We start from the raw sequence: 14,089 nt of genomic DNA, 5'->3' as shown, positions 1-14,089 counted from the left end.
AGCAACTACGCCCATGCACCACAACTACTGAGCCTGTGCTCTAGAGCCCACGAGGCACAACTGCTGAAGCCCACGCACCTGGAGCCTGTGCTCCGCAACAAGAGAAACCACCGTGATGAGAAGCTCACACACCACAAGGAAGAGTAGTCCCCGCTCGCCGCAACTAGAGAAAGCCCGTGCACAGCAACAAAGACCCAATGCAGCCAAGAATTAAATAAAAAAATAAATTTATTAAAAAATAAAGAGAAGCTAAGCACAAAAAGAGTACATGCTATAGGTTCTATTTATATAGAGCTCAAAAACAGACAAAAGTAATCCATGGTGGCAGAAAATCAGGACAGCAGTTATCTTTGGGAGATGAGGGCTGGGAGGCAGTAACTGGAAAGGGAGTACAAGGGGGCTTATGGGATACTAATAATTTTCCATTTATTGATGGGTGCTGGTTATACAAGGCTGTTCTGTTCATGAAAATTCAGTAAGTTGTACACATGAATCATGCACTCTTCTGAACATATTATTGTACTTCAGTAAAAAAAATTTTTGTGAAGAGTATTCTGCCTGTAAGTGAAGAATGATTTAAGAGACAAGGCTAATCTCAAGGCATGAGGTTAGAAGGTTATTTAATAAAATATATTTATAGGCAACAAATATCTTAAGAACTAGAATATTAGTAGTAATTTAGAGAAACAGATGGTTCTGAAAGACATTCAGTAGATAGAAATGTTCAGAATTCCATAAATGTCTGGGTTGAGGGTAAAAAGTAGTATCAACAATGACTCTCAGAAAAGGGAACCCTCTTGCACTGTTGGTGGGAATGGAAATTGATACAGCCACTATGGAGAACAGTATGGAGGTTCCTTAAATAACTACAAATAGAATTACCATATGACCCAGCAATCCCACTACTGGGCATATACCTAGAGAAAACCATAATTCAAAAAGACACATGCACCCCAGTGTTCACTGCAGCACTATTTATAATAGCCAGGTCATGGAAGCAACCTAAATGCCCATCAACAGATGAATGGATAAACAAGACAGATGAATGGATAAACCATAATTCAAAAAGACACATGCACCCCAGTGTTCACTGCAGCACTATTTACAATAGCCAGGTCATGGAAGCAACCTAAATGTCCATCAATAGATGAATGGATAAACATATATACAATGGAATATTACTCAGCCATAAAAAGGAATGAAATTGGGTCATCTGTAGGGATGTGGATGGACCTAGAGACTGTTATACAGAGTGAAGTAAGTCAGAAAGAGAAAAACAAATATTAAAAAAAAAACAATTATTAACGCGTATATGTGGGATCTAGGAAAATGGTACAGATGAACCAATTTTCAAGGAAGAAATAGAGACACAGATGTAGAGACAAACGTATGGACACCAAGGGGGGAAAGCGGGGATGGGATGAATTGGGAGACTGGGATTGATATATACACACTAATATGTATAAAGTAGATAATTTTTTAAAAAAACGAAACAATGACTCTCAGGCTTTTGGGAAACCAGTAGGAAAGTGGTGCCCTTAAGATATGGGACTCAGATGGAGATATCCAGTTGGCAGATGCCTCAATTAAGAGCTCCAGATATTGGAGTCATTAATACATAGATGGTAATGATGCCCTGGGAGCAAGATTTCATCTGGACAGAAAAATGGAAAATGAGAAAAAAAGAAGTCTTGGTGAAGGGGAAACAACTAGAAATTTTAGAAGCTGCTTCTAGAGACAAGTGGTTCTCAAAGAGTAGTCTGAGGACTCCTAAGGATTCCCAAGACAATTTCTAGAGTTCCAGGAGATCAAAAATATTTCTATAATACTACATTATTTGCCTGGTTTACTCACTCTCTCTTGAGTATATAGTGGAGTTTTCCAGAAGTCACATGATATGTGATATCAGTAACAGACTGAATGCAGAAGCAGATACGAAAATCTAGAGGTCTTTCATTAAGCCAGTTAAGAGTTTACTTTAAGAAGTTAAAAAGATTTTCAGGGAGTTTCCTGGTGGTCTTGTGGTTAGGATTCGGCACGTTCTCTTCAGTGGCCCAGGTTCAACCCCTGGTTGGGGAACTGATCCTGCAAGCCTAGCGGTGTAGCCAAAAAAAAAAACCCCAAAAATGTGCAAAAACATGTAAAACATTGCCACCTCCTCCAATTTCTATTTTTGCTTTGCAAAGCATAGCTATTTTCCATAAAAGTATATGTTAGGTTTACTGTTGTCATTGTTAAATAAATTAATAAATATTTTTAAATGTTCTAATTTCTAAATTAGAACCAATTGGTTCTAAATGAACCAATTTCTAATATGGAGACTACTGAAACAGATAATCCACAAAACAAAAGTTCTTTGGGGTCCATAAAAAGAGTGAAAAGTGTCCTGAGATCGAAAGTTTGACAATTACTCATACAGATCAACTTCTTCTGAGTCTAGCTAAAATTGCTGTTCACTTTAGATTGAAAATGCAGAAGGTAAATATATTAAATGAGCTCAGTCTAACTCCATGCTTCAATATTCTTTAGAACAGAAAAACCAGAGATACACAACAATCAGAACCTCAAGAGAAAGAGTAAGAAATAGCAGTGTATTTTGTATGTAAAACTACTATGAGACATTTACTCACCTTTTAAAAGAATTTCACACATAAAAGCCTCTTGTAATAAAATCACTTTCGTTTTTTAAAGATGACAGTCTGAGCGAAGACTTGGGAATGAACATTTAAGGGACAGACAGCATACAAGGAGCCTCTATGTAAGACCAAAGGGCTTCAACAGGAGAACAGAAAACCTGACAAATGACGGATGGAAGCCAAGGGGAAAGTGTTTCAAGAAGACAGAGGCTCTGGGATGTGTCACATGCTGCAGAAAGGTTATAGAAGGAGACAAGTGTGTCTCCTTTTATTTAGCAAAGAGGAGGTTACTGTGACCTTAAAGAACAGTTTTAGTGAAGACAAGGGTCAGAAGACTGAATAAATATGAGGTGAAAAAGTAGAATTTGGGGGCTTCCCTGGTGGCGCAGTGGTTGAGAGTCTGCCTGCCGATGCAGGGGACACGGGTTCGTGCCCCAGTCCGGGAAGATCCCACGTGCCGCGGAGCGGCTGGGCCCGTGAATCATGGCTGCTGAGCCTGCGCGTCCGGAGCCTGTGTTCCGCAATGGGAGAGGCCACAACAATGAGAGGCCCGCGTACCGCAAAAAAAAAAAAAAAGTAGAATTTGGTTGTAAAGTGGGAATAAGCAGGGTGATGGCTCAAAATAATATGGGGAAAAGAGAAAATGTGCCAAGATGGATGTTAAAGCTGTAAAAGAGAATGCAACATAAATGAAGAAGACTGCAAAGGGGGGAGGAAATCAGGGGAATATAACCTTATGCAGCAGGAGGGAGGCCCCTTGTAAAGAAAAAGAGGGAAGTTAAAAAGTTTAGATGTGAATGAAAGACTAGTTCATAGGTGTGGTGGCAGGAAGTTGAAAGAGTTTGTGGATAAAGAATTCCATCATCTCTGTGTTGTAAATAGCAAGCAGGAGAAAGGGGCTGGAAGGTTTGAGATTTAAGGAGTTGGAGATTTAAGGAGAGGGTCTGAAAGAGCTACTATGAAGAAAAGGAGCAAACTAACTTAGGCTTTTCTGAACCTTTAAAATGTTCAACAATTAGCATGCATTATTGTAATGGGAATAGAAGTTTCTATTTTGAAAAATAAGCAGCCAATGTATTTCAGAATGTGTTTTATACAAAAATAATTAAAATGAAAAAAAAATGTTGAGTGTGTTAAGAGTTCATCCCTTAGAATTTAGGAAAAGTTAGCCATTCATCCTTGAACAGTTAAGGCTTGTAATATTTTATTTATTGCTATTTTGTAGGAGGTGTTAGATTTATTTATGAAGTCCCATGAAGTAATCATAGAGAAGTTTCCTACTTGTTCTTAGAAGCAATGTTTTAACAGACAATACTGTATAAAGATGGAATGGATTTCCTTAAAAAGTACTGATGTTCAAATTACTGGACAGCCATTTAAGGTACTTTTCAAGTATTAGTCTGTAAGTTTTCAGAGATAGTTCTTAAATATAGTAGTAAACATTTTAGGCTTGCAGGCTCTTGGCTGTCATAGTACTCAACTCATCTATTGTAGCTCAAAAGCAGCCACAGAAAATATGTAACCAACAGACATGGCTGTTATCCAATAAAACTTTACTGCAAAAACTGGTGGCAGGCCCACAAGCTATAATTTTCTAGCCCCTGGTTTAAGTTTTCAGCTATCTGATGAGGAAGTTGCTTACATCCTTAAACTCTTTAGTTTTGTCATCTATAAGTAGAGTAACAAAGCTACTGATTTAATGAGGTAATTATATGTTATATTAAAATGCCCAGTACACCCAACACATTCAACAAATGTGAGTTCCCCTTCTCTGTATTTGGTAGTGTGAGGCTACAGTGCTCACATTCCAGAAGATCACAGAAGTAGAGAAGAGAGAACATTCATGGTGTGGAAAGTAAATGCTAACTTGTTAAAGACAATGACGCAAAAATAATTTTGCTAATTTCTTATGAACAAATCCCAGGTCTCAATTATCATCTGATTTCAATTTCTTGAAAGATGAAATCCAACAATTTTTTAGAAATAATTTTCCTAGGTCTTTAAGGTTTAAGAATCTCACTTTTAGGGCTTCCCTGGTGGCGCAGTGGTTGAGAGTCCGCCTGCCAATGCAGGGGACACGGGTTCGTGCCCCGGTCTGGGAGGATCCCACATGCCGCGGAGTGGCTGGGCCCATGAGCCATGGCGGCTGAGCCTGCGCATCCGGAGCCTGTGCTCCGCAATGGGAGAGGCCACAACAGTGAGAGGCCCGCGTACCGCAAAAAAAAAAAAAAAAAAAAAAGAATCTCACTTTTAATATTTTATGCAAAACAATAAACATAAATTTAGATTCTTTTAAACCTTGGTACTGAGGAACTTAAAGATTTACAAATGTAATAAAATTCCAAAGGACTGTGATGCTGTACAGTAAGTTCTAGGGAGAATAGCTTTCTCTGCTTTTGTTCTGCTACTATATGCCATTTTCTGCCTTATAACTCAGTAAGATAGACACAAGTCAATTAGACAATTCTGAAACTATAGCTGGAAAGTGTTTTGAAGCCCACAGGAAGTCTACAAAGTGAATAATCAATAAATTGACTATATAAACAAAGATTTTTGAAACTCACCATCTCTATTAGTTTCCCATTCTACATTTTCTTCTTCACTTTCTGGAGTTCTCTCCTTAGTGATTTTTATGTCTTCCTTTTCCCTATGTCTCCCTCTTGAAGATTCTTTCTAAAAAGTACATACATACATATGGGTTATTATATTTATAAAAACTACATGAGGTAGTTACTATAATACAGAATATTTCTAACTTCATTTTTGTTTCATTAAAGAATCAGTCTTGCAAATAATCACGCATCCACTAAGTAGAGGAAGTAACACATTCTAGAGTATCACAATGATAAGACTGTACTATTATCTATTTTACTAAAGAACGGCAACTTGGTAAATGTTTGAAGTAACTAAGATTTTAAAAGATACAACGAAAATTGAATACTTTAATAAGCATTTGTTAGTATACTACATACTCAGTTTCTACGTGAAAATTATGGGGTAAAGTTTAAAACGGATAAAGTACAACTGGAGGAATTGTGACTATATTTTTAAATGACTTTAAAAAGGTTACACCGTTCACAGTAGATTCTCAAATATAATTGCTGATCTAAGACTTGTCATATACTAACGTAAAAGCATTTACCTACACCTAAAGATAAATCCAAACTCATGTAATAATTTTATAAATGCTTTAAAAGGGGGGATTTCCCCTATTTTGATGAAACCAAAATGGTAACTAAAATAGTTAGAAAAGTTACCTTTACACTGCAGTTAAAAACCAAAAAGTTTTACATTTTATTCCAGGTATAACAGTAGCCTATAGACAAAGCAGGACAACAGTGATTCACCTCATAAAAGTTAATTAAATATCCTGTTACATAAGATGAAGACTCTAAACCACATTTTACTAAGTGGTAAGAAAATAACCAGTGTCATGGAATTGTTATCTTCCCCCCACCATGTCTCACTTTTATTAACACTAAATCCTGACTATGAAAGACACTAACACACAAGGACATTAAGTGCTGAGAGTTCTTTCTGGGCATTACCAGACATAAAATTTGGCTGCTTAAAACACAAATTAATTTCTCTTTGTCTTCTTTTTAAAGAACTCTAGCATATAACTGCCCCTAAATTTTACTTATTTAGGTATGAAGTCACGTTGTAAGTATTATTGCTAAATGACATATATAGTTGCTGGTACGACAGCAGAGGCTGACAAATATCATTAAAAGATTATATAATTGTATCAGCCATGACAAAACGGTAAAAGGTCAAAAAAAGAGAAAGAAAAAAGAAACGCACTCCTATTTGTACATAAGACAAAGGAGAAAAAGGAACACAATCTATTTTTATTCTTAAAACACATTTTGTGGGGCTTCCCTGGTGGCGCAGTGGTTGAGAGTCCGCCTGCCGATGCAGGGGACACGGGTTCGTGCCCCGGTTCGGGAGGATCCCACATGCCGCGGAGCGGCTGGGCCCGTGAGCCATGGCCGCTGGGCCTGCAGGTCCGGAGCCTGTGCTCCGCAACGGGAGAGGCCACAACAGTGAGAGGCCCACGTACCGCAAAAAAAAAAAACAAAAAAAAAACCAAAAAAAAAACCACCACATTTTGTGGAATATCAATGAAGGGCTATTCTATATCCCAGGTTAACTTTTGAATGTTCTGTAGATTACACCCACTGTAAATATATATTAGTATGTGCTACATCAAAAAATTTTCATAGAAAGTTATCTCCAAATTACTGAATAATATATTCTGGGTTTTTTTGTCTATAGGTATCAGACTACATTTGTCTATATGTAGTTGTAATACCAAATACAAATGTAGTTGAAAAGGGTTTCAGAGCAGTAATTCTGGTACTGGAAAACAAAATAATCTGCAAGTTTGTAACAGAATGTTTTTAACAGATTTAGAAACAGATATAATAATCTCAATAAATTTCATTAATAATTTATGTATTTTATAATATTTACCCTACATATTGAAATTATATAATTTTTGTATTACCTATTTTTTTCCAATATGACTCTAATACTGGCCCCAGAGATCACATATAACTTCTATTATTAAGTAATAGAGACTGAATGCAGGCTTCAATATGTGGTGGGATTTCAAGTTAGGAGATATGTTTTTTCCTAATACTTTGTTACTATCCCACCTCAAATCATAATAGAGGAAATTACTTTGATAACACCTAAGGCTCAGGTCATTTTTTTAAATGTTGTATTTCCTCATTTTTCCACTTCAACAGTGTATAACTTGTTTAGGCATGTTATTCCTTGTAAAATAAAATTATTTCCCTCTTTCTCTGATCATATTCAAATATAAGGGGTCTGGTATTACTTGTCCCATGTAGTACAGCATGGTCTGCTCTTTCACCTTCCTGTAATTTCTTGAATAGAATGGACTATCATCTTACTGCTCTTATATGCAAACATATTAATTAGAGGTACAACCATTTGATTATTACTTATTCTAAATTAATCATTCTGGAACATGTACATGTTGAAATACTTGTTAAAGAACCACAATATTTTAGCCAGTACCCATGGGATGAGATATTTTATGAATTCAGAATTATTTGGATTTCAAAATATATTAAGTAACAATGCCAGTAGAGTCTGGAGCAGCAACCTATAATCAAATATACTGATATTTTTGCAGCAAAACATGAATTCACTGACTGGGTAAAGACTGTATAATAAGCTTCATATCAATTAAAATCAGGTTTTGCTGCCAAATAAGTCTATGCCTAACTTAGGAAAAATGTTTGGTTTTAAAAGTCTCTTACATCAGCAATGCAATAAATAATTGTGAACTTTACTTTCACTTTATTTCTACTTTATATTACATTCATATTTATTTCTTAAACATTATATGTATGGACAGATTATATTTATTATAAAATTTATTCTTAGCTAGTAAGGAGGCATTACCAAGAATATGATCTAAAAAGAAGTGTTGAGGCAAAAAGAATTGAAAACCAATATTAACTGGATTAGCAACCATAATAATAAAATGTTAGGGGTCTTTGAAATAATATAATTCAATTTCCTACCCCATGCTGAAATTTTTTTCCTAAATATTGTATAGTTATAGAAGTCCTCTAATAGAATAACTTCACGGACAAAAAGATTTACTCCCAAGGTCTCCACTGATAAGCTCTCCACTGTTGCATTCTTTGCCCCCATTTTCAGAAAGTTCTAAATATTAGAAAATTATTTCTTATACTGATCACAACTCTTTTATACCGCTCCAGAATTTCTATTGATTGGAACTAGTTCTGGCCTCTAGAATCGTGCAAAACAAATCTGATAATTCTTCCATGTGATAGCTATTTAAATATTTCAACACTGTCACTAAATCTCTTCAATATCTTCTTACATCAGGCCAAAGATACTCTACACACTGATCATACATGAACATTTCACAATTTTCATACCCCCCACTACTCTGTCATCTTCTCTGGGCACACTAATTTGCCAATGTTGCTTCAATAAAATGTGATAACTAAAATTAACCTAGTCCTGCCAGAGCAGCATAGAGCATATAGCTTCCACCTCTCCTAGTATAGAGCTGAAATTATTCTTGCATTAATGAACTTGTTTTGTGGTGGGGGGGGGGAGTCTGGGGTAGAGTTTAAATAAGAAACTATAATCTTATAAGCTATATAAATTTACATTACAATCTCACATAAAATGAAGTCTAGAAATAGGGTGAACTTCAGGGCTGGGTGATGTAGTAACACAGTGAAATCACTGGAGACCCAATTTTCCTGTTGTTTTTTTCCTTTCTTACAGCTCTGCTATTCCTACTGTTGACTTCACATTAAGGCATATTTCTTTTACCACGATGACAAGCAATCTAGGTTCACCCAGTGTGTGCCTCTCTACAAATAAGAATTTTTTCTTTCAGTTTGAGTAGGCCAACTTCAGTCACATGGCCACATCTGAATCAATAACTGATACCAAGATAATAGCCACAGGCTAAATAAATTAGGCCTGGTTCCTGAATCAACAGAATTAGCAAGGAGAATGGGATTATTATGACTAGATTAGACTAATGAGGGACTAGCAGTGAATCTGGGGTCAACTCCCCAGACCAAAATGCAGCTTCAAAATGAAAACAACTGAATGGATTCTGGGGAGTTCAAAGTAATTTATACTATACTTTTGGTACTACACTTCACCTCCTCAGAGTACAATGCCACATTTCTGACAACTGCATAGGCCATAAAAAAAAAAGACACTTTCCGACCTAGTAAATGTTTCCTCTGTTCACCTTTACTGTTGCATTTTGGACAGAAGCTTCCTTAGCTTCTAAGGTCATTTTCCATCGTCCTGATGTATATCCTTTTAGACATTCTCTGAGTAATGAAGGTCTCCTGGTAGTCAACACTCTCAATTTTACCAGAAAGCTTCTTTATTATATCCTCATTCTTGAAAAGCAGTTTTGCTGGGCTCATAACTATGGGTTCATACATTCACCTCAGCTTTGAAAATATCATTCCACTGTATTTTGGCTTCCATTATTGTTACTGATGGTATCAGTCTATCGTTCCTTTGTAGAAAGATCTGCCTTTTATCTCTGGGTGTTTCCAATATTCTCTCTATACCTCTCATGTTTTGCAGTTATGATATAATATCTACTTGATATGTATTGTGCGTTCTGCAGGCTTATATCTCATCAATTATGGAAAATTCTCAGCCACTATTTCTTTCAATATTGCCTTTCCCATTTTCTATTTTTTTCCTGGGATTCCAATTAGATGTACATTAGGTTCTCTAAGTTTTTCCTCCACATTTATGAACCTCTTCAATATTTTCTATAACCTTGTTTTTATGTGCTGCATTCTGGATAAACTCTTCAACTCCATCTTCCAAGTCACCAGTTCTCTCTTCACAGATGGGCCCAAGGCTTAGTGTCTGACCAGCTCTAATACCTGTAAAAGTCTTAAAGTCACTACCGGCTTTCACACTTGCTGCTCAATCCTTGGTTTCAATTCTGTCTTTGTTTTGCTGCTGTTTACATTCTTGAGAAAGCACGTCAAACCTTTCTTTCAGCAGCTCGAGTTAAAGTTAATGTTAATCCAAAGTTTTCTTCTGTCATTTACTATCACATATTATATCAAAGCTATTAACAATTCAAAAAGCTATTATTAATTTTTAAAAGATTATGGTTCTCACCTTAATGTTTTCAGAACTTTTCAACTGGACACTTCTGATCAAGGCTAAAAACTTTTAAATAATGAACAATGCTTATTGTGGTTTTTTGGCCTGAATATTAGCCCAACAACTTAGCTCAGTATATAGCTTTTAGGACAGATATAACTGACATTTTGAAATTTTAAAATGATTCACAAGGGAGACGCAAAAGGGAGGGGATATGGAAACATATGTATAACTGATTAAATTTGTTATAAAGCAAAAAAATAAAATAAAATTACCTCAATCTAAAAAAAAAAACAAAAACATAAAACAGAAGCAAAAATAAATAAATAAATAAATGAACAGTAGGGTTTAAAATTTTTTAAAATAAAATACATATAAAATTTACCATCTTAACAAAAAAAAAAAAAAAAAAAAGAGCTCTAAGGACAACAGGGTCATCCCAGACTGTCTGTGGGGGGACAGAAATTCTTCCTTCCCCATCTGATGAACTCTCTCGGGGCAGAAAGCCTGGACATGCTGGCTAGGATGAAAGCTCAAACCATTTAGATGTTCTTAACTTCTGTGTGGCATGTGTAGCCCAGGAAATTAGAAATAAGACTGATTTAAATAAACATATTGAAATTCAAAAAAAATAAAAAATAAAAAAATAAAATGATTCACAGATGTGCAATTTCAGATCCTTTCAACACTATAGAAACACAGACGGTAAAGAAACTTAGATCTACACTAAGGAAACTGTAGTTTATTTTGTTTATACTATACTGAAGAAAACCCCCCTAACAGGGTTACCAGAGATTTTCTTTTATGAAGTGGTCATAAAAATTATACTAGCTCGTCTCAGAATAAGCAGAGTCACAAATAAACAAACAAGATTATAAACTTCAAAAAACAGTCAACAGATACAGGTCATCTCCAAGTACCACATTTTAAAAATTACAATGAAGAGAGAACAACTATTAATATTTCTGTATCTATGTACCAACTAATACAGCACTGAAGAGCACAGCTACAGGAGATGGGGAGTGAACTAGACAGAAGCATACTACTGACAAGATACTCTAAAAGACATTCTCAAACCAAGACAGATCAAGTAGACAAAGATATGAAAACTACAGGAGATCAAAACAACAGATGTTTCAGATATACTTTAGAACGTGAAAGCCAAAAAATAGAAAATATACCTTCTTTTTAAGCATATACAGAAAATTCAGAAAAACTGACCATATCTTAGGCCACAAAGAAAATCTTATCAAATCTGAGAAAAAGAAATACAAAAAGTAATAATATAAAAGTTATTTTTTAAAAAATCAAAAGAATACACACATAAAACAAACAAAAGGCTCTTCAATCTGAAAAATTTTAAACATGCCATTAAGCAATTATTGGACCACAGGTGAAATACAAACCTAAAGATGAGAATTCCTTAAAAATAATGACAATGAAAGCATGATATATGAGATCCATGGAATTCAGCTAAAGCAGTTATCAGAAAAATGCTTATAGCATTAAATACATGTGTGTATATGAAAATAAATAAATGTTCCACCAATTCAAAAAAGAAAAGGAATACAATAAAACCAAGGAGGGAATTAATAAAGAGAAATAAATGTGTTGAAAAGAGAAAGAACTAATATATAAATCCAAAAGCTGATGCAAATAAACCACTGACTAATGAAGAAAACAGGGAAAAAGCACAGGTATTCAAAATCCTATATGACAATGTGAAAGTAGCCATTAGAACAGAGAAAACTGAAAAACGTGATTTCTTTGCACAACTCTATGCAAACTAGTTTAAAAACCTAGACAAAGTACATAATATTCTAGAAAAAAAATTAACAAAACTGACTTAAAGTCAAAAGTCTACTAATTTCCACTGGAAAAATAAATTACTTACAGAACTTCTTCATAAAATAGTACCAGACTCAGGTGGTTTCACATGGGAATTCTACCAAACCTTTCAAGAGCAGAAAATCCTGATACCACTTAAGATATTCCAGAGCAAAGAATAAGGAATATTTTGTTATTATAAGGTACTTGGACTACCTGTGAAGTGCTACAGTATTATTTGAAAGTAGACTTGAATTAATCGTAAATGTAATTGCAAACTCTAGGGAAACCACTAGAAGAGTAAAAATAACAAGTATAATTGACATGTTAAGAAAGGAGAGAACATGTAATAGTATAAAATGCTCAATTCAAACCATAAAAGGCACAAAAACAGTGGAAGTCAAAAAACAGGAACAAAGAACAGTGGTATAACAAATATAAAACAGTAACAATTACAGTGGATATTAATACAACTGTATCAATAATTACTTTAAACATCAATAGACTAAACACACCAATTAAAACACAGAGATTGTCAGAGTGGATCAAAAAACAAGAAGCAGCTAGCTATATGTTGTCTATGAGAAACCAACTATAAAAATAAAGACATAAATTAAAAGGAAGGGGATGGAGAAAGATATACTATGCTAAAGAGAGTGGGAGTAGATATGTTAATTTCAGACAGGCAGACTTCAGAATAAGGAAAGTTAGCAAGGACAAAAGGGCATTACATAATGATAAAGGGGACAATTCTTCAAAAAGACATAACAATCCTTAGTATATATGCAGCTAACAACAGTGTCAAAATATATGAAGTAAAAACTGATATTACTGCAAGGAGATATACATGATCCACTAATACATTTGGAGACTTTAACACCCCTCTATAAGAAATGTACAGATTCAGCAGGGAGAAAATTAGCAAGAACACAGTTGAAATCAAAAGCACCTTCAATCTATTGGATATAACTCACGTCAATAGACTACTTCATCTGGTGACAGTAGAAAACACATTCTTCTCAAGCTCACACGGAAGGAACATTCTGGACCATTTTATGGACCGTATTCTGGACCATAAAACACATTTTTAAAAGAACAAAAATCATATAATGTCTAACCTCAGACCACAATGGAATTAAACTGGAAATTAATAATGGAAAGATAGCTGGATAATCCCCAAATATGTGGAGATTAAATGACACACTTCTACTTGACACATGGGTCAAAGAAGAAATCTCAACAGAAATTTCAAAATATTTCAAACTAAATGAAAATAAAATACAATTTATCAAAATTTGTGGGATGCAGTGAAAGCAGTGTTTAGAGAAAAATTTATAGCATTGAATTCATATAGTAGAAATGAAGAAAGCTCTAAAATCAATAATCTAAGTTTCCACTTTAGAAAACTTCAAAAAGAAGAGCAACTGAAATCTAAAGTAAGCTGAAGAAAAATAACAAAAATCAGAGCAGAAATCAATGAAACCGAAAACAGGAAATCAACAGAGAAAACCCAACAAAACCAAAAGCCAGTTCTTTGAAAAGATCAAGCTTCTATGCAGGCTAACTAAGAAAAAAAGAGAGAAAACAAAAATTACCAATATCAGAAACAAAAGAAGAGACATCACTACAGATTCCAAGGACATTTAAAGGCTAATAAAGGAATACTATGAATAATGCTATGCCCACAAATTTGATAACCTAGATGAAATGGACTAATTACTTGAGAGACACAATCTGTCAAAACTCACACATCAAGAATAGACAATCTGAACAGACTTATATCTACTAAAGAAACTGAATCAATAATTAATAACCTTTCAAAACATAAAGCACCAGGTCCATATGGGTTCATGTGTGAATTCTATCAAACATTTAAGAAAGAACTTATACCAATTCTCTATAGTCTTTTCCAGAAGACAGAAGCAGAGGGAATATTTACAGAATTATTCTGA

The 14,089-nt window shown here is 34.7% G+C and overlaps 1 protein-coding gene across 5 annotated transcripts in view; it reads right to left on the bottom strand.

The window, feature by feature from the left end:
* ZC3H13 (zinc finger CCCH-type containing 13) overlaps window positions 1-14,089 on the bottom strand; it is a 136,508-nt gene that overhangs the window by 52,624 nt on the left and 69,795 nt on the right. For all 5 annotated transcript variants that reach the window (XM_082601921.1, XM_082601922.1, XM_082601923.1 and 2 more), the window contains one exon: window positions 5,201-5,309. In XM_082601921.1, the coding sequence (XP_082458047.1) occupies window positions 5,201-5,309 (109 nt within the window). The remainder of the gene's footprint in view (window positions 1-5,200; window positions 5,310-14,089) is intronic.

This window comes from Mesoplodon mirus (genome assembly GCF_964341445.2).
Source record: "Mesoplodon mirus genome assembly, chromosome: 17".
In the NCBI taxonomy this organism is placed as follows: Eukaryota; Metazoa; Chordata; class Mammalia; order Artiodactyla; family Ziphiidae; genus Mesoplodon; species Mesoplodon mirus.
The sequence above is the reverse complement of the archived record's forward strand: the minus strand, read 5'-3'. Positions and strand labels throughout refer to the sequence as shown.